The sequence below is a fragment of the Pollachius pollachius genome (assembly GCF_949987615.1).
Source record: "Pollachius pollachius genome assembly, chromosome: 7".
NCBI lineage: Eukaryota > Metazoa > Chordata > Actinopteri > Gadiformes > Gadidae > Pollachius > Pollachius pollachius.
The window spans coordinates 8,487,486-8,508,534 of NC_136940.1; the positions used below are offsets into that span (position 1 = coordinate 8,487,486).

The window sequence follows — 21,049 nt, forward strand, 5'->3', positions numbered from 1 at the left end:
ATTAGACGCTGTGCCTTTTTTTCCCCATCGCCTCCTTCACCCTCCCCCCTACTTCCCCTCCCTCTCCCTACTCCTCCACCGTCCCCGTACTTCTCCTCCCTCTCGATATCCTGTTTGCACCCCACCCTCCTCCACCCTACGTCTTTATCTTAACCTATCTCACCTTTGAATGGCAGGTGTGCCTTTGTTTTATCTCAACGTGCAATTGCAGAATCGTTCAAGCATGTTCTCTAATTTCTCCTGATGTACAGTAGATCTGGTTGCAGTCGGCCTGTGGGGGGATGTGCTGTTTAAGTATCTGCTTGGCTGATGGATGAAATGCTCAGTGTGCGGTTGGTTTGAGGCCTCTGGGGACCTGTCTGTGGGGATGCTCTCCTGGGACTCATCCCAGGGCTCCGGTTCCCTGCTCTCTCCTCCAGGAACCTGCAGGGCCGGCTAATTGGAGACCCTATACTTCCCACGTAGGTGCAAATGATTGTGTGTATGTGTGTGTGTGTGTGTGTGTGTGTGTGTGTGTGTGTGTATGTGTGTGTGTGTGTCTCCGTCTGCGAGACCCTGTAATGGTGGTTTCACCACTGGTGTAACTGGTTCGCCTTTCAGGGCCCCTCCCTGCCTCTAGCCCATTGTCAGCTATAGGGTACCACACACCACCAACCACCACCACCACCAACACCCCCGCCATCCCTCTCCCAACCCTGCGACCCTGGCCAGGAATAGGGGGCTAAAAAGAAGAATGCCGGATAGTGTAGTCCAGCTCTTTAGCAGAGCTCTGGCTAACCATGGTCCAGGCATGCGTTCATTGTTCTATGACCTTTCTGTAAGAGGCTTTGCCTCTGGGAAACCTGAGAAAACCCCCCCTTTTCACAGCGTATTTTAGGCTCAGCTGCGAGGTCGACCTGCTATTTTTGAGAGTATGCCAACAGTCAGACTCGCTGACGCAGAAAAAAAAACATATTTGGTAAGAGTTAGTAAATTAAAGGGTGGATATACGCTTTGTCTTTTTAACATTAGAATATCAGGCCTCCGGTTTTTGCTTGGACCTTAAATGAACCCAACAAGACTCACGAAAAACCAAAGAAACTTAGCATCCAAGGCAGCTGTTGGTGGTTTGTATGAATTGTGTAGGTCACCCAATTAGGCCAGAGTGTTAAGGCTAGAAATTACCCAGAGTTAAAAAAAAGAAGGATACCAGTTATAGTATTAGATAACCATCTGATAATTATCGACACAAGCAAGATAAAAACAAAGCAAATCAAAACTTCACTTTAAGAACATTTTATTACATTTTTATATTATTATGGACAGGCTGGTCAGACTACTGTGCAAAATAAATACAGTTTATCCAATAAATTATTATTTAAAAGTAGATCAAAGAGATGCGTGGCTCCTTCTACAGCGTGTTAAGACTTGTTTTTTAAATCATCAAAATGTCTGCTGGTCACATGTAAGAAAACATTAAATTAACGTTTTTTAAGGCATCTGTTAAAAGTCGGTTAAGTGTCCTTAGTGTTTAACTGGAACATTCCAGGCTGGTTCTTGGAGTCTATCAAGTTCAGCAGCTCTCTCTCTGTCTCTCCCTATGTCTCTTCTCCGTCTTTGTCTCTCTCGCTCTCTCCCACCACCTCTTGTTGTCTGCATTCCTTGAGTGTCCTTCCACGTGCGTCGTGCCAGATCACATGCTCCGGTATCCCGTAAAGACATGTGTTCCCGGTAAATGCACAGTCATGCTTGGCAGATCCTGTGACTCCTTGTAAGCGCTGAGTCATCCTTCTTGGCGCGGTATCCCCGCGCTGACCCGGCGCTTTTATATTTTCCTTATTCTTTATCTCTTCCTTTGTTGGTATTCCATCCTACTGTCACTCCTCCTCCCACCGCTATTCCTTGTTGCCCTGGAAACCGATTGCTTGAGTATTCCCGGAGACGGAAAACGGATAACGGATAACTGAGAGCTGTGACCGTTAGCGGGGGTCTAATGTAGTTTGTGTTTCGTTTCCTTCCTCCGAGGCACACTGTTTTTTGCGTGCGCACGTACATGGTGTCGTGCTGCCCTGTGTGTGCGTCGCGGTCATCGGTCGGGCAGGTTGATGACAGGAAGCCACTGGTCCAGACACCGGCAGTCTTTGCAGAACGTGTTGACCTTTCCCAACGCAGGGTCCTTCCACGACGTGGAGGGGGGGTTCTGTGGAGAGCCAAACAAAGACATTTAGATACGGGACATCACAGATAAGAGTGATTACATTGACAAACTCAATGACATGACCTTGTCAACCCAAACCGAGAGAGGGTGCTGGAATTCTGTCTTACAGGAAGTAGGCGGACTAAGTATATTTTTCCTTCTGAGAAGAGGAGGGTGGATCACATGCCCCATGCCATGCATGCATGCTCCATGCATGCATAGAGCATATTGACCAGCCCCCCCTAGCATAGCCCCCTTGGGTGGCAAAAACTCACTGCATGAAAACGATTGACGCAACCCTTTTTCACCCCCCATAAAATGACTCAAAGTACCAAAAAAGAAAAGGGAAAAGGAATCGATGTTGAATAATTCCGTGACGGGAAACCATCGTGCCTGTATTATACGAACAGTAGTAAAGTTCAGTAGGTGTTCCCTTGACTCACCGTTACTAAAACACAGTGCAGGTCTTCGGGCTCTCCACCCGGCTGGCTCTCTCCCAAGATCTCGGCAAGGCGCCGCATGTTGCTCACTCGCACGATGTTGATGTCGTTTTCGCAGCAGAAGGCCTGGATGAGCGTGAAGTGGATCTGCAGGGCCACGTCTCCCGCGTGCTCCTCGTCCGTCGCAAGCAGACACAGGACCACGTTGTCTGGGTCCCTGTTAAAGCAGCACGCACACACGCACATAGGAGTCAGTAAAACACATCTCACCTTAATGCGTCACCGAGGGACCAAAGCCCAGTATTCAAACATTCCACACCCGACACTGCATTCCTGAGGCTATTGTCGGGTATCATTTGCATGTTTCGTGTTGTTTTATGAATACACCTTGTTTTTTTTTCCACTTACGCATTGAGAGATTTGGCTGCTTCGTAAACGCCGGCGGTGACGCAACCCTGGGGCAAGGCAGAGCTGAGAATCTCCTCGATTGCCTTTGACACCGATTCCATCCTACAAGGAGAAGATTATTCTGTTTTTAACATATGAGGCAGATCGGACAATAAAAGCCAGAAGGAAAATAAGCATAATCCTGCTTGTTATAACAATATAACAATATAACTGATTGTTGCCACACGTAGGATAGTTGCCATGGATATTTGCTAATGCACTTAAACGTCCCACTACTTATTTTTCTTGCTAAAACGTTATTACAATAGTCGTTAAAAGATGGATTAAAATGCATAGTTCTGGTTACTAGCATACATTAAAAGTTGCTGAAGTTCATGGGATTTCGAAAGTTCAAAACCCAAATCCCTCCATCTATGTAGTGCGTAGAAATAGCACGACAAATAAATTGCGTTCATTCCACAACATGGGATATTATAAACATACCTTTCTGAAGAGATGCCTCCACAGGTTTCTTCAAATGTCATATTGCACATCCGTGCTGCTGGGTGTCGACAAAGTATTCCGAGGAAAAAGTGTATCTGCAGATTGTGGAAACCCAGTGCAACTGTCTGGCGGAACGTGTAAGACCGCAGCAAGTCACGACTGAACACGGGACACGTTTCTGCTTCTGCTCTTCTGCAAGAGACCGTTTTTCTTGGAGCTAATTTGCATAACCTCATCTTATTGGCCATGTGTATGCCTCTTTGTTTCACGACACACTTTGTGTGCAACAGCGACGCCCGCTGGCAATACAACGCATTGGGACCCACAAATCAACTGCTCAACACAATAAATACATTACTACCAATTATAGACATACCAATTTTCCATTATCATACAGGCCTACTATATGAGCAAATTGTTGTTATTATCTGGCAAATGGCCTTCATCGTCTATTGGCTAACTAAAAATAGGCACCGTGGTTTCCACATAAACAGCGCCAGCCCTCTGTTTATGTAAACAGGCAGACCGGGGTTCAGCAGAGGTGATAAACAACGCGGGTATGAGCTCAGCTCACAGCGTAACGTCTCGGCGGTATCGTCGTGACGACGTCCTGGACGCTGCTGAGACGTGACAAGAACAAATGCCAGATCCGCTTCGGGGGACTCATGTTTGTGAAGAGGTTATCTGGGGCGACGTCGTGACCCTATGTTTCCCCGCTAGACCTGCCTAATGGCATACTTTATGTAGGCTATGGCTATTTATAAGCATCACAAAAGAGTAGCTTTAATAATAAATCTTACAAATAGTTTCAAAATGTTTATTGTTTTCAAAGATGCTTGAACAATAAGGTAGGAATGGAAAGCGCTGTAGGGACCTACATACCATATCCATGCCAGGGGTTGGGAAGTTTAAGGGAAGAAAAAAAGATAGAAATGGCTCAGAGGGCTGACGTCCTCAGACATCCTCCAATTGTTGGAGTTGTAGGCTACGTCAAACTTACATTGAAATAGTAGTGTGACGATGATTGTTTCTCCTCCCGCCCGCATATTCTTTCAGACAACGTGGCAAGACGACACGACTCCCGCCCGCCTGCTCCCACTCGCTTCAGGCGGCTTTATACCCGTCACTTTTTAAATCTGTTCTCATGCGGAGTCACCAGAAACACAACAACGTCATGAAAATTGTCAGCATGTTGACTTTCAAAAATAAAACCACACTTTGTTTGTTTTCATTCTGGTTATCGGTGAATCACTGCAGCTGTCAAACGCAAGGCGTGGTGCTGAACTCCCCCGGCTGGACCAGATGAGCGGAAAAAACGTGTTCTGGGATGAAGGTCAGAAACGGCGGGACACAGGGGACCACAGAGAATGAATGCTGTTTATGGTCTGTATTTCATGCATCGCGTGATATCATTGTGTGTGTGCGTGGGTGAACCTGGATTGGACTCTGCCGGTGAACTTTACCCCTGCCATGATGTTATCGTTTCAGCCAACTGTGGCTCCTGAATCAGTCGTTTCTATTGATGTGGCAGTTGCGACTGTACTTTGACCATCACCAACGGTGGAGCTGCAGGGCTAAATTGTGAGTAGCCGACCGGTATATCTTTTATACACGTTATTTTCTTTGCAGTTGAAATGATTGTCAGTTTGTTAGGCATTCTTGCAAAGATGAGGATCTCGAGCGATTCGTTTAAAAGTTAAATCGCATAGGCTAACGTTATCTGTCTTGAGCCGCCTAATAACTCCTTTATTCTCGCTCTGTCAGTAAATAACGATCGCTAGCTTCCTTTGTAAATACAAGGGAAAAACATTTGAATAAGACTCGGAAAAAATTCTTTGGTTGGGATTTTTCTAAGCATGAAGACCCTGTAACGTACCATGGACACCAGAGGGCGCCAAGGTCACCACAAGGCCCTAGCCGACGCTAGCAGGTCTCCCTACCCGGACAGGAGCCCCAAGTACCCGCCAACCGATCCGAGGGAGAGGGAGAGGTCCTGGGGCTACCCGGAGGCTCATCACAGAGAATATTTCACCAGCTCCCCTCACAGACCAGAGTATAATGACCCCAGAGGACATTATGGGGGACAGTATGGATATGATCAACAAGGTCACGCAAGGTGTGTGATGTTGTTAGGTTTTTGTTTACTTTGTCCTCTACAACAAGTTTGAGAAACGCTTTTGTCTTTTGTCTGGTCCATTCTTGCTGGTGCATTTCACAAAAAACAAAAAGACTAAAACGAATTAATGCAAGGCCCATAGCTACTGTAGGCTACTCTATGTTCGAGGTAAAAAACTTTTTATGGAAACCTGGGTTGAGTCCAATCAATGAATACATTAATATATTACAATTTAAATAGATAGGTAAATGTTTAATGTTATGAATACAATATAACATATTGTAAACACAAGTTTGCGTTCCAGGCCCGGGTACGAATACCCTCCTCAACAATGGGAACACAGAGATTATTATAATCAGTACAACCACGACCCATACTGGGGACAACGGAGAGGCCCAGGTATGATCGAATCTAATCTGATCGGAAATAATCGAACATCATATAATATAAATCTCACCCGATCTGATCTGATCCGATCTTGTATGCAACAATATTATATAATAAATTGTATTCTAATCGAACATAAAACAACACTATATATTCGATTTTAATCTAACACTTTATTGCTGTTTATTTGTGTCAATTCCAAGATGGTGGGCAACGTGTTTCCGATGACTCATGGCGGTACCAGGACAGGACGTATGAACAGATGCATTCTGAGTATTCCAATTCAGAATACTACTGGTCAGTATCACACTTTCACAATGTTTTTTTTTATTGACAATTCTAAATAGATATTTGTGCGCAAGCGAATAACCTAAATACGCAATCATCACAATCTCTCTTATACAAAACACCCTCTCACATATCTGCTTTGCGGCTCACCCGTTATCATCACAATCTGTGTTCTACCCCCCAGGTCTGACCAGCAGACAGACCGGGGTCACTACGTTGATCCAAGAGAGGCCGCAGAGCCCTCAGCCTCGACCCGGCTCTCAGAACATTCCAGAACCCCAGGCCTGCCCCTGACCAGCACCAACTCTCTGGAATATTCCAAGGCCTCGGGCTTGTCTTCCAGTGACTACGAGCTGAGCCAGTACATGAACGGGGCCGACCAGATCGATGTTGACTCTCAGGCTCTCCTTCCTCCTCCTCCTTCTTGTTTTGAGCCAGGTAGAAACGCAGGACACAGCATACAGTTAGGGCGCACTCACACTAGGCCATCTGTACCGTGCCCAAGTCCGTTTCACCCCTGTACCGTGCTCAAGTACGATTGCCCCCGTACGGTTTCCTCTTGTACATGCGTCATCACGTCGTTATACGTCACCACCAAGCGTCCCCTGCTTAGTAGAACAACACAGAGAACACTGTTGACACTTTACTGACTTTGTTGCTTATTTGGAGCTGTTCTACTCTGATACAGCCCTCTCTTACTGAGCATTTTTACACTGCCAAATAGGCCGTTTTATGCACCCCTTTTTCGCGGCACGGCCCGCGCGTTTACACTCCCCGAGGTAAATTGCCTGCTTGAGCTAGAACCCCAATTTACCCTCCCGGACCCTGCACACATTGGTGGTTTATTGGGTTCCCGGGGGAGGGGGGGTGCTTGGGTAGTGGTGTTGCTGCGCTGTCTCCACAGAGACAACACAGCGATATGATCATGAGCAGTTAACTTCAAACTTGAGAGAAAGTGAAATCCGCGAGCTGCTGATAATGTGAGAGAAGGTGATGCAGTCGTATTGAACAAAGACGTTGAAAGATGGTGCGATTTACGGCCACATGTGATATTATATTGGTTTATACCCTTTTTAAATGGACGTTTGACTCAACCGTGTAATCATGAAATAATTCAAAAATACATGTAAATACTCAACGTTAGTCTTCCTCGTAAAGCCTCTAGAGGAGGCTTTACGAGGCTTTCTTTATGAGGCTTTTGTCGGGATAAAAAAACAAGTGGTCGACAAAATAAAGAATATGTCTGCGTTTTTGCACTTGTAAATAGTTAGTCGCGTTTGTAGCCTACACTCAGACGTGAACTGATTCTTGCATGCGGGTGTCTTCATTCATAAAAAAATAAAAACATTCGGGAGTGTGCAAATTATTCTAAAGAGGTCTAGACTCCGTGCGCAGCCCCGCCTTCTCCAGTGAACAAAGAAAGCCTGCGCCGTGACAAACGGGGTAATTTTGATCAAAAACTCAACTTCACTATCGCACCAACGTGAACCGCTAGCCGTCATGTTTATTGTTTAATGGGAAAGAAGGGTCGCATGGACTATACGTCATCCAGCCCAGGTTGCGTAGCTGTGCGTGTGTGCGTGTCGGCTCATTAGCATCTGTACCGTGGCCTGAGCACACCTCCCAAGTGTGCTCAGGCCACGGAATGGAAGTGGAGTTGAGTACGGTTGCCGCGCTCACACTAGCCAAACGATCTCGACTTTAAAGGGTAATTCCGGTGTCAAATGGATTTGGGATATGTTTTGTATGATAACGAGTTGAAACGTTCGTTTTGGAGCACAAAAACCGCATATAGACGCTTTCTTCAGGTTGTTTTTAGCCGATTCTATCAAAACGCTATAAACTTGGAACGATGGGGGCACTGGTTATGTTAAAAACTAAATCGCTATTTTAAACCACTTAAAAGGCTATAAGTAGATTAGGGAACACAGAGTTTGCGTGTGGCTGACGGATGTCACAATCTCTGTGTTCTTCAATCTACCTATCGAGTCTTAAAAAAGAAATGGCGTCGACGCGTGATCTACTGATGGTATTGTGTGTATAAAATGTCCTTTTTAATAAACAATCTGTACACTTACAACGTTCTCAATGCCTCGTTTTATATGTTAAGACACTTATTATACTACCAAAGAAGTGTCGGGCTACTTTTAGCCTTTTAAGTGGTTTAAAATAGCGATTTAGTTTTTACCATAACCAGTGCCCCCATCGTTCCAAGTTTATAGCATTTTGATACAATCGGCTAAAAACAGCCAACTGAAGAAAGCGTCTATATGCGGTTTTTGTGCTCCAAAACAATCATAAAAAACATCATACAAAACATATCCCAAATCCATTTTACACCGGAATTACGCTTTAACGATCTAGAGCACGGTACAGGTGTGAAACAGACTTGGGCACGGTACAGATGGCCTAGTGTGAGTGCGCCCTTAAACACGTTAGTGGTAGAGGGAGACAGTACATTTACTAAGTGTTTTGAACGAAAAAAAATGACTCAGACATAAAACATTTAATGGAGGATCGCTCAGAAACCAGATGAAGAAAAATAACTAAGATGCGAAATAAGAAAGCGTCAGAAAGTGTTCAGGGTTTTTTCGATTCCCAGCCAAAATGTTCTGGGTTCGTACCCAAAGGCTAACCCGATTAGCATGATGATGAAAGCTTCTAAATCACAAAAATAATAAAAGGAACAAATAGTAAATATAGCAGGATTCAATGAATGAAAATATATTAGAAAAAACACGTTTGCGAATGTGCAGTGATTATTTGATTGATTGTCTCTCTCTATAGAACCCGTTCCTGTCGCTCCGCTGAAGTACGCAATCCCTCACGCGGTGGTCAGTTTCGGTACTGCAGGCCAACTGCTCCGGGTCAGCCCGGGTTTCTCCACCAAAGAGAACCAGCTAGAGATCCACAGTCTGGAGGTAGGCCTAATAATCTGCCTTTTCACTCGCTACAACTTGACAAGTGATTGAATGCCCAGCACCCAAGTTTTTATTTGAATGTCATAATGGCAGTTTTTTCACTACAGGTTATTCTCGGGGAGACCCAAGAACAACAGGACTTGAGGAACTTCCCTGGGCCTTTAACCAGGTAATTATATTGTATTTCATTCTTTAATAATTTTCTCTTGTTTGACAGTGTTTCTGATTGACAGTGAAAGTAGAAAAAACATCTGATACAATACTTTTTTGTGTATCCTATATACTTTCTCTATATAAGGCCTACATGTTGAATAACATCATCATAAATTAAGTTGAAAAAGATGCAACATTTTCTGTTAATTAATTTCTTGTCCACGTGGCCATTTTGGACTATTTCTAAATTAAGTTTTCCATGAAAGTATTCATTTGCATAACAATTCAAAGTAATATTAATACGATGACGTGTTAACCATCAGTCTGCTCTACCTCATCTACCTCTCCACCTCACCAAAAGGGAAGACTTGCACAAAGTCGACGCTATGGAGTTCGCCCACAAGAGAGCAGCCGCCAGCTTGCGAGACGTCACCCGGGACAGCGCCTCTGCCGCCCTCTTGTGGAAGCTGCTGATTCTGCTTTGCAGGCAGAACGGAGTGAGTAGCCCTGAGATATCGCGTGTTGATGGTTCAGCAGGGAGGAAATCCTACACCTCCTGACTTGCTGTGAAACTAACTGAAAAACACCACCTCTCGTCTTTCTATCTGACACTAATAGCCCTTTCTTTACTGCCTCCAGCAAATAGTTGGATCTGATATTGCAGAGTTGCTGCTCCAGAACCCGTCCAGCGAGGAAAGGCCTGACAGCCGTGCGCCGATGCTGATTGACTTCAGCGAGGGCCCGGCCCCTGACACGGTGCCCTGTGTTGTTGGAGACGACCTTCTCACCGGCACCGCGACCCACTCCAGTGCAGAGAGCTCGAAGGTGGCCCTGGACAAATACACAGCGCTGCTATTGGCCGGGAGGAAGAAGGTGCATGACATCACCTGCCATATGATTGGCTGTCGAAGCCCGCTAGATCGACCTCACTTTACATATATAGCTTCAAACATAATAACATGGAAATGTTATTAGTGCATCTAGGAGAAACTTTAATTCCCTTTTATATGGTTGAATTATTGCCAGAACCATTGCTGATAAGATAAAGTTTAGATGTACTTTAATATCCCCATCTTGGAAATCCAGTAATTACACCAGAAAGTACAGGACAGAAATAACAGTTAAAAAATATATATATATATTAAGAAATGCAATCGACGGTAAAGTCTTAAAAAAACTCACAGTAATATTTCTCACTATTATACTATTGCATATATATAATGTTTACATCATAATGACATTATATATTAGAAGGCTTTCTTCTAATTAAGGCTTCTTCTTATAAGGTTTTGTTATTTTTCCTTGATAGTTGTGGATATTTTTTCACCGCCCTTTCAAAGATTTAGGATTAGCGGGTTGTAAATTGAGCTAAATTTCACACACATTCACATGATTTCTGAATACTCCTCTGTTATTCTGTAATAGGAAGCTTTAGAGTCGGCCATGAACAGTGAGTTATGGGGACACGCGCTTTTTCTGGCCAGCAAGATGGACAACCGCTCCTACACCACCGTACTGAACAGGTAGATCAGTTAAGATAGCTTTACTACTATGTCATGTAGGAGACACTTCCATCCAAGCGACTCACAGTGAATTCAGATTGGGAGCAGGTAGGGCTAAGGACATATTTCTCAGGATGCCTAGGTTAGGAAGGGACATTGGGGATCAAACCAGATATTGGGGATCAAAACCCAGCCTCTGCACTATCCCATACTATAGCCTTATCCTTAGTAGGTTATTAAGCCGGTTAACCTGTTGTCTGTGAGGAAGACTGCTCAAACTTTAGTGTCTATTATGAAGTAACAAGCACTCTCACACACTGAAAAAAAGGTACAATTTAAGATTGTTGTGTAATAATAGCATTTGGCATTCATTCTTTTAAAATAGGTCTTCAAGAAAATAATAAATAGAGAACACATCCATGAAATCTGGATTGTTGTTAAATACATAACAGGGTTGCCTCCCTCTTATCCATTCATTCATTTGAAATAAGTCTTTCACTTCTTTAAAATACCAAATGACCACAGAAACTACTGGTCATGCAAGGGGGTATATGTCACATTCAAGTGTTTAAACTTACTTCAGGATTTTAAATAAATGACTGACATTTACAACAGCACAGATATTTGGCCACCGGACGGGCCATTCAAAGTCCCATAAATAACAGCATTTTAACACATTAAGCCTTCAGCACCCGGATGGCACGACTGCTTCTGAGCGTCTGGATTCTTCAGGAGTTTATAAAAACATTACAATAAGGACCAGCGTCCAAGCACGGCTTCCGTGAGCCAGCAGAATGTCAGTCCGTGATCCTGCCTCTTGTTGGGCTTCTCCGGACTATAAATACACACAAATAAGTGATTGAGGCGTTAAATAAAGATCTGTTCACACCCCCGGAGCTAGAGCAAGCCCTCTCCCTCCGGGTGAATCACTCCGCCCCCCCTCCCCGTCCTGAACCCCTCGAAGCATTCGCGGTGCCATGTGCGGCCTGGCGTCACTAGGACAAAATCTGCAGCCAAGAAGCCCCTGTCTTGGATATGGCGAAGCACTCATCCACAACACCGACCCTTAGATTTATACTCCGGCCAAATTACCATGTAACCCAACACGCTGACCGCCTATGCTGGCGTTCCCCTGCTCCACGTGCGGAGGCCTGCGCATGTCTGACCCACAGGGCGGACGAATGAATGCGCTGGACGTAGGGGGTGTGAGAAAATTAAATCTGATTAAAGCAAGGGAAGGCAGTTTGTAGACACCGGCAAGAGTCAGCTTGATTTCGACATAATCTAAAAAATTAACCCAACTCATGCCTTCAGGCTTCCCTCCGAAGCCACACCCCCATAACAGGTGACTAGCTCGCTAGCTAGACAGACAAGTAGGACGTCCAATTTGTATTTTGTCCGATTGAAATGATTGGACCGGTTAATTACAGGCCTGCACCAGCCACATACATCAGATTGTATCATTTGCTTATGTCGGAGGATTTGATTCATTGATTGCTGTCGAGATGTAAAAGAAATTCAACAAGTATGACGAAAGATTCTTCTAAAATGAACTGCCTACCCTGGCAAGACGTTAAGTGGTTCTGAACCTAGAGTTCTGCCAAGTCTGCTTTCGAAGGTTCTGAACATTGGAATAGTAGAGCACTCTAGGAACGATCAGGACAGCCAGTGACCATACTTTGGCAGAGCAAAAGTGGATGGGGGGGTTGCCAGTGTTTGGTGCTAATATTATGTGTGACTTCTGTCCTTATTTAGGAGGTATAACATTTGAATCAACACTTTTGCGGACCAGCTGTGGGTTTTTGACAGTGTTTGCTTGTAATATCTGACTTACTATTTAATAATTTGAAAGACAACATAGAAAATTATACAATTATATAAATATTAAATAAGGCAACAGATCTTTTCACATACGTGTCATTAATGAGCAGGTAGGGTAAGGGCATTTTGCATTTGGGTACAAACCCCAAACTTTTGGCAGTGACACCCTAACCCCCTAACCACTGTTCATTTCGACAACGTTCACCTTGTATTTCCTCAGGTTCACCGGTCAGTTGACCTTAAGCGACCCCCTCCAAACGCTCTTCCAGCTGCTCTCCGGGAAAACTCCTGCAGTATCCACGGTAACGCCATTAACACTCACCTACCCTCTGCAACATCTTGAACTTCACATTCACACCTTCTTTTAGTTTTGCACATTTGACGTTTGTGTGTATTCGTTGTGTGTGTGTGTGTGTGTGTGTGTGTGTGCGTGTGTGTGTGTGTGTGTGTGTGTGTGTGTTTGTGTGTGTGTGTGTATATGTATATGTGTGTGATTTGTGTATGTGCATTCATGTTTGTGTGTGTGTGTGTGTGTATGTGTGTGCGTGTGTGTGTGTATGTATATGTGTGTGATTTGTGTATGTGCATTCATGTTTGTGTGTGTCTGTGTGTATGTGTGTGCGTGTGTGTGTATATGTATATGTGTGTTATTTGTGTATGTGCATTCATGTTTGTGTATGTGTGTATGCAGTGTTGTGGGCAGGAGAAGTGGGGGGACTGGAAGCCCCACCTGGCCGTCATGCTGGCCAATGAGACGGCGGATCCCGACGTACAGAGGAAGGCGGTTGTTGCCATGGGAGACACCCTAGGTAACGGGTGCAGAGATAAGAAAATGGGTATCATGATGATACTACTATTACTAGTACTACCACTAGTACTACTAATACTAAAAGATTAAATGATACATTGAAATAACAATGACATACACTGCTTTGAAATGAATTGGTTATTTCAAAGTTGATTTCTAATGTACCAGGCCAAGATTTTCTGAGAAGAAAATGATAAAATCTGAATTGCATTATGTGTACCACTGATGGTGACAATTTCTTTGGCTTGGCTAGCCTCAAGAGGTCTGCTCCACGCAGCTCACGTCTGCTACCTGACGGCCTTTGTCCACTTTGGGTTCTTCACTCAAAAGACAGACCGGCTGGTTCTGCTGGGCTCCAGCCACAGGTGAGCCACGATGGGCAAGTCCCGGAGCCACACAAACACAACACAACATGACCTTCACGTCACAAACTTGTTTCGTTACCAGTTATAAACTGGTAACGAAACCAGTTTACGAAATCCAGTCAGATCCTGCGATCTGAGTGGATCGAAATTAATTTAATTATTTCTAGGGCTACATTCAAATGCAACATTTTATGTTGTTATAGAAGCTATCTCTTCTTGATTCATATGATAAAGGTTATTATGCTTACTTTAAAGTTACTGTCAAAAGCTAAGAGTTTGTTGCTGGTTACTCCGTAGGCTAACTTGAAAAGGTAACAGTTTGTTTCTCTTTAGATTGTCCTTTTCAAAGTTTGCCCAGAATGCGGCCATTCAGTGCACAGAGGTATTTGAATACAGCCAAAATCTAGGAGGAAAACATTTTTCTATTCCAACGTTTCAGGTAATTTTAATTTTCAAATCAAAATCCACCCTTATTTTTTGCTTAGTGTTTAAGTGCTTAAGAAGTGAAACAACACAACTTTATTAAAATAATATCTGTTTATTAATATTACATATTATATATATTACATTTTTTAATTAATGTTTAACCATATTAAGTAGTTTCATAATTTGAAATTGCTAATGCAGAATATTAAGAAAGTGTTGGTCATACATTTGTTTATACATGAGAGCTGGAGGCCTCCCTACTGTACAATTTACTGTAAATAGAAATGTGACACCCTGAAAGACCAATGACTTCACTCTTACATTTTGGGAACACTGGAATCTTCATGACTATGTTATGGGTTCTACTAACTTTTGTTAAATATCTTTCACTGTAAAATGGCAGCACAAAGCTACCTCCAAACTCTGTATTTGACACATTTGAAATAGAAACCGTTGAAATAATAAAACACATGGTTTGAGTCCGGAGTGTCAGAATGTTGTCGGAGGACATGGTGTGTGCAAGACTGTCAAGGGACTATAATTAACCCCGTGAGACTCTGAAACCCTGTGCTGTGGACAGGTGTATAAGTTGCTGTACGCCACCAGGCTGCTGGACTGGGGCCTTGCATCGCAGGCATACCATTATTGCGAGCTGATTGGTCAGAGCATCCTAAGACATAATGAGGCCCAGCTTGTCCTGACCGGGGAGGTTATCAAGGTATTAGAATGACAGAAATACCCTAAAGGTGATGCATTGGTATGTGTGCATGTATACACTATATTTATGGCTGTGTTCATGTTCAGCATTTATATATTTTTACCTTTTAAAGATTATTTTTGTATTGGTCTGTTTTGTCAAAGTCTTATGGTGGTGGGTCACACCATAATGTATTGTGATATATCGTTACATATCATATTGCTGGGTATAACATATCATAGCGTTACCTTTTATTGGGCAATGCATTGCTACCTTTTCGGAAACCATTTCAGAACGTATCTTACCGAAACAAATCATAACTTTTTATTTGAGAACCTCTTGTATTGCTATCGTAACCTTTTTTGTGAACATATTGCATCGTAACGTATCATAACCTGTTGATTCAGAACGCATTGCATTATAAGGTATCGTAACCTTTTGTTTACGAATGTATTGTATCATGAGGTATTGTATCTTATGGTATCATAACCTTTTGTTTTGAAACATATTTTATCGTAAGGTATCGTAACCTTTCTCTTTCGGAACTTATTATATCGTAACGTTGTTGTGTTTCTCCCTGCCAGTTGGCTGACAGGCTGAAGCACTGCGAGGGCCAGTTGAGCGACGCGTCCTGTGGGGGAGTTCCATGTGACCCCAGCTGGCTGCAACAGCTGCGTCTCAGGCTTCAAGGCTTGCAGGTCACGACCCCCTGGGGCCCTTCAACATGCCACGATATGCCATGCCCACAGTCCACCCTCCCTCCCCTAAAGTCCTTCCTCCCCTCCCAACTGTCTTCACTCCCTTCTTTACAGTCCTTCCTCCCTCCCCCATACTGTCCTTACTCCCCCCCATACAGCCCTACCCCGTTCCTCCTCCTGTACAGTCCCACTTTAAACGTAAACAGCCTACAGGACCAGTATGTTAACATCTTAATCATCATATTCATCAAACAAAACTCTCTCTCTCTCTTTCTGTCTCTCTCTCTCTCTCTCTCTCTCTCTCTCTTTACAATTCATTCTAAATATTATTAAAAACATTTGTTATCATATACGTTTTCGAGCCTTGGCTGGCTTCTATTCTATTCTATTGTAGTCTATCCTACATTTTTTTGTTTGGGTTCAGGACAATAATCTCCTCTTCTATTGTAGTCTATTATACTATACTTGTCCATATAGTCTAGTATGCCACAGTTGTATTGCATAATACTATATTATGTCCATGTTTAATGTAGGTTGTTCTTGGTCATTATGGTGGTAATTACAATTGGTTTGGTTAGTAGTAACTATTAAAGCTTTACAAGATCATAATGCTTTTACCAGAATCAATTAAAAGTAAGCTATAGATATGCAATATTAATTCATTGATTTCATCCAATGACCCCGCTCTCTTGTGTTATAAAACATGCCGACTCACACTCTCCTGTGATTCTCCAAAGACGGGAAATGATGACAGCATGGGAGCCTACCTACCCCCTGTTGATGGGAGCCCCCGGGCCAATCAGGACACAGTTACACCCCCAGGTGACGAACTAACAAAGTCCAACATCACGTTATTAAGGTGACAACATTCAGCTGTTATCACCTAAAGCTAATTCAGACCTCCCATTTTTGGTTGACTTCCCAGAGGCTTACCCCCGCTATGACAAAGGGACCGAAGGAGGGGAAGGAGAAGGAGAGACCCCTGGGGTAGCCCTGCAGCCACCACCAGACGGGTGGGGGAACAAGGACCTGGGGTACACCACCTGACATGAGTCACTGGACCTGGGCTGTCCAATAGGCTTGAGCCTCTCAAGTTCTCACTCTACCCATGTTACCATAGTAACCATCACCTATAATAAATACAATCTTCTGAATGAACTACTATTTCTATACACAGATATTATATCTAGTTGGCTCTAACATGGCAAATATACCCTTTACCATTTTTACGATAGGTTTGAACTAATAAGAATATATTACTATTGGTGCATTATTAATAATAATAATAAAAACCCTAATTTGATTTTACCATTATCATTATTACTAATATTATGACATATTATTCATGTTAATATTATTACCATACTATGTGCCATAGCTGTGCTCTACTCTGACACACTGGTCTGGTCTCTCTCTCTCTAGGTTCCAGGCTAATGCTCCCCCTTCTCCATCGCAGCCCTACACTCCTCCGACTCCAGCGCAATCCTATGCTCCTCCACCACCAGCTCATCCTCACGCTCCCCCACCTCAACCAGAGCGCTACGCCCCCCCACCTCAACCAGAGCTCTTTGCTCCTCAACCTCGAGCTCCTAGCGGAGCCGTGGACCAACAGCTCGGTTATCATCACTCAAATGCCGCCCAGGTCATCACACCGTCCACAGGTGCTAACCCCTAGTACACACCAGTAATATATACCATTATACTTTCACGCAGCTAACGCATGTTGAAAGGCTTACAGTCACAAAGCCATCAAATGTTGTACTGCTAAAAATCTTAAATCTTGGGTTTTTGATGTTGATCCTGTGCGTCCATGGGGGTTTGACGTTGTGAAATTGTCTTTTTTGTTCTTATAGGGTTCCTGCCGATGGTTCCTCTGGAGAATGTATCTGGAGAAGACTTGGTGAGGGATGGGTTTTCCAAACAGTTGTTGTCTGAAGAAAAGAGCATAGTCACAAAGAGATGGCTGTTCCGTAGAGGGGATTCTCCCCAGTGTAGTGGTTTGGTGTCCGCAGCAGGGGACTAAATAGGTGACAGGATATTCACACCTAGCCTAGCCACCTAGCCTAACCCTGAGATCCAGCCCATAGGAACCCCTAACCATCACTCCAACCCTAGAACCGGAAAACCAAACCCTAAAACCCAACCAATAGAAACCCCTCACCCTTACTCCCAACCTAGAACTGACCACCAAACCCTTAAACCAAACCCATAGGAACCATCAACCCTGGAACCAAAAACAAACCCTCAAACCCCACCAATAAAACCCCTATCTGGTTGAACTTTTACTCTCTGGACCTTGAGTTTTATTGTCTGTTTAGATGTTGAAAGGGACCCAGCTCATGATTGATTGTGATGGGCTGCTTGTCTAACTTGAGGTGGGGTTTCAGGTGAACAGCAACGGGGACGAGACGTGGCCTGAGGGTCCACAGGCAACGACTGCGGAGGAAACGGCTACAGAACCAGCCGACACAAAACAACCAGATGTGAGTGATGATTTAATGATCTGTTTAACAAGGGCCCAACATACTGACAAACATGCAGCCACATACAGTAAGCCACGCCCCTATCTATTGTTATGTCACTTTGATGAAATAAATGTAGCGTGGCAGGGTTTCATGCTTTATCACCACAGGGCAGCAAGCCAGGCTGGTTCAGTAGATGGTTCAAATCCAAGCCCAACAATGAACAGAAGGAGGTGTCAGATCAAGCCATACCCACTCAAACAGTAAGGACAAAGTCCATTGATTATTTGTATAAATCCTTCGGTGTGCTCCTTTATTAATTTATTAGGTAATTTTGTCATTTGATTTCATGAATTGTTTTTGTATTTATTATTTCTTTATTATTATCCATTCATCTGTTAATACGTGTAACAATCCAGAGTTTATAAAGATCTTTTCTGATTAAGGCGTCAGAAACACCCCAACTGGGGTCTAGGCCAGAGCCCCCTGCCCCTCCCGGGGGCTCCTACGACTGGGCTCAACGCCAACCCGGCTTCAATCCCGGCCCACCTTCCACCGGCATAACTCTATAAACCCCAGGTACCTACCAGCCCCAGACACTTTATTTATCGCGACAAAATGGTCTGCAACAGTTTTATAGCAATTATTTTTTGATGCTATTTAGTTACACCAACCATGTTGTGTCTTGTCTGGTCCTGGGCTGGAAGGGTGGTGGTGTCTGGTCCATGGTGGTGGGGTGGTGGTGTCTGGTCCATGGTGGTGGGGGGGTGGTGTCTGGTCCTGGGCTGGAAGGGTGGTGGTGTCTGGTCCATGGTGGTGGGGTGGTGGTGTCTGGTCCATGGTGGTGGGGTGGTGGTGTCTGGTCCATGGTGGTGGGGTGGTGGTGTCTGGTCCTGGGCTGGAAGGGTGGTGGTGTCTGGTCCATGGTGGTGGGGGGGTGGTGTCTGGTCCATGGTGGTGGGGTGGTGGTGTCTGGTCCATGGTGGTGGGGTGGTGGTGTCTGGTCCATGGTGGTGGGGTGGTGGTGTCTGGTTTTGGGTGGTGGCGTGGTGGTGTCTGGTTCTGGGGTGGTGGCGTGGTGGTGTCTGGTTCTGGGTTGGTGGCGTGGTGGGGGGGTGGTGTCTGGTTCTGGGGTGGTGGGGTGGTGGTGTCTGGTTTTGGGGTGGTGGTGTTTGGTCCTCTGGTGTCTGGTTCTGGGGTGGTGGTGTTTGGTCCTCTGGTGTCTGGTTCTGGGGTGGTGGGGTGGTGGTGTCTGGTCCTGGGGCTGTGGGGTGGTGGTGTCTGGTTCTGGGGTGGTGGTGTTTGGTCCTCTGGTGTCTGGTTGTGGGTTGGTGGCATGGTGGGGTGGTGGTGTTTGGTTCTGGGGTGGTGGTGTCTGGTTCTGGGGTGGTGGTGTTTGGTCCTCTGGTGTCTGGTTGTGGGTTGGTGGCATGGTGGGGTGGTGGTTTTTGGTTCTGGGGTGGTGGTGTCTGGTTCTGGGGTGGTGGTGTTTGGTCCTCTGGTGTCTGGTTGTGGGTTGGTGGCATGGTGGGGTGGTGGTGTTTGGTTCTGGGGTGGTGGTGTCTGGTTCTGGGGTGGTGGTGTGGTGGTGTCTGGTCCTGGGGTGGTGGGATGGTGGGTTGTTGTTGTTTGGTCCTCTGGTGTCTGGTCCTGGGGGGTCTGTTGCGTGCGTTCAAAGAATTTCTGAGTATATCATTAAGTCATGCTAAGAGTTATATTTATACTTTGTTATTCCCAACAGCAAATGACATCCAACCGAATCAAGCGGGAAACGGTCTAATCATAGTGTCTAATTACATCTCAAGTTTATCTGGCCTAGTGTCTGCCGAGGACATTTTCATCTAACCGCACAAACATTAAACCTCCCGTCTAAATATATCCCTGTATTTCTTATACGCCAGCATAGAATGTTGCTGTTGATTAAAAAACTTTAACCAGAATGGAGGTCAGAAATGTAACTAGCCAAAAACGTTCCATATCTGCTGATATCTGCTACATTTCAAAGACTCATTTTGACCCATGGTTTGTATAAGTTTTTTTGTGTTTCCAGGGCCCCCTTGACCTTCACCAGAAAGGAACATGGGAATGTCTGTGGAACCGTGGCCCTGCTGTTTGAACGCTGCATCTTGGATGGGAAGGGCCCAGTACCGAACGGCCCCATAACCAGCCCCTCCCCTCCACCAAGTAGGGCTTTTTTTGGATGACCTTTGAAACTCCCTGTTCTTGCGCACCTTGGCAGTACTAACTGTTACAGAAATACACGCGCAAGCCAGTCATGGAAGAAACTTTTCATGTCAATGTCGCAACTCAAAACTCACAACTCACAAGTCGTGACATTGCCACAAAACAGCTGAAAGCATCATACTTCCGGAAAAGCTTATGTCTGCCTATGAGCATCATGCATGTATTTTGGGTCTCATTCGTATAGTCCAAGAAGGAGGATCAGTATTTGTGAATGAAGACATAATTCCTGACAAGGTATTTTATATAGAACACAGATGTTGACAAAATAAAACCGTATGCCTACTTTGAGTGGTTTTCCAGGATGGTTTGGCTTGAAAATAGTGCTTTTGGATGTAAATTATCTTCCAATTACCATGTCTGAATTGGATCTCACCTGAGGATGGGAGCTAGAGATGTATTGAGGACCAAAGAATGGACATGCTAGACTTAATTTTGTTAACGTTTTTTTCAACTTTTAGAAGCCCACCTCTTATTTAATAAGAGTTAGGTTTATAACACAATCATAAATGGTTCATTGCTTTGTTTGCTTGTCATCATCAGATCACATTAAAATCATTAGAAAACAAAAGTGTAACCAATAAACCTGTAATGTTCATGATTATTTATTTGAGAAGAACAGTGTAGACTGCATATAATTGTGTCGTAATAAAGTTT

General features: G+C 44.4%; 2 protein-coding genes across 2 annotated transcripts; one reads left to right on the forward strand and one right to left on the reverse strand.

Moving 5' to 3' along the window:
• Positions 1-1,304: 1,304 nt before the first annotated feature.
• gadd45ab (growth arrest and DNA-damage-inducible, alpha, b) lies at positions 1,305-3,668 on the reverse strand. The gene is made up of 4 exons (XM_079739384.1): positions 3,508-3,668; positions 3,025-3,126; positions 2,620-2,833; positions 1,305-2,179 (listed from the first exon to the last, which is right to left on the reverse strand). Exons 1-4 carry the CDS (start codon positions 3,555-3,557, stop codon positions 2,066-2,068), a joined length of 480 nt encoding a protein of 159 aa, XP_079595510.1. The 5' UTR covers positions 3,558-3,668; the 3' UTR covers positions 1,305-2,065.
• A 1,165-nt stretch (positions 3,669-4,833) lies between these two features.
• Positions 4,834-20,949, forward strand: sec16b (SEC16 homolog B, endoplasmic reticulum export factor). The gene is made up of 25 exons (XM_079740520.1): positions 4,834-4,890; positions 4,996-5,088; positions 5,370-5,623; positions 5,928-6,022; positions 6,214-6,307; positions 6,483-6,736; positions 9,086-9,219; positions 9,327-9,388; positions 9,734-9,869; positions 10,012-10,245; positions 10,798-10,895; positions 12,916-12,997; positions 13,387-13,504; positions 13,757-13,868; positions 14,202-14,307; positions 14,875-15,012; positions 15,576-15,689; positions 16,427-16,511; positions 16,615-16,723; positions 17,112-17,350; positions 17,543-17,589; positions 18,077-18,172; positions 18,322-18,414; positions 18,598-18,730; positions 20,202-20,949. Exons 3-24 carry the CDS (start codon positions 5,385-5,387, stop codon positions 18,721-18,723), a joined length of 2,811 nt encoding a protein of 936 aa, XP_079596646.1. The 5' UTR covers positions 4,834-4,890; positions 4,996-5,088; positions 5,370-5,384; the 3' UTR covers positions 18,724-18,730; positions 20,202-20,949.
• The last annotated feature ends 100 nt before the right edge of the window (positions 20,950-21,049 follow it).

Coding starts and splice junctions, on each gene's coding strand:
- sec16b (XM_079740520.1), top strand. CDS start 5,385: ATGGACACCAGAGGGCGCCAAGGTCACCACAAGGCCCTAGCCGACGCT. Junction 9,870..10,011: donor TGCTTTGCAGGCAGAACGGA/GTGAGTAGCCCT, acceptor TACTGCCTCCAG/CAAATAGTTGGATCTGATAT. Junction 12,998..13,386: donor AAACTCCTGCAGTATCCACG/GTAACGCCATTA, acceptor GTGTGTATGCAG/TGTTGTGGGCAGGAGAAGTG.
- gadd45ab (XM_079739384.1), bottom strand. CDS start 3,557: ATGTGCAATATGACATTTGAAGAAACCTGTGGAGGCATCTCTTCAGAA. Junction 3,127..3,507: donor GGAGGCATCTCTTCAGAAAG/GTATGTTTATAA, acceptor TTCTCCTTGTAG/GATGGAATCGGTGTCAAAGG. Junction 2,834..3,024: donor GCAGCCAAATCTCTCAATGC/GTAAGTGGAAAA, acceptor CTGCTTTAACAG/GGACCCAGACAACGTGGTCC.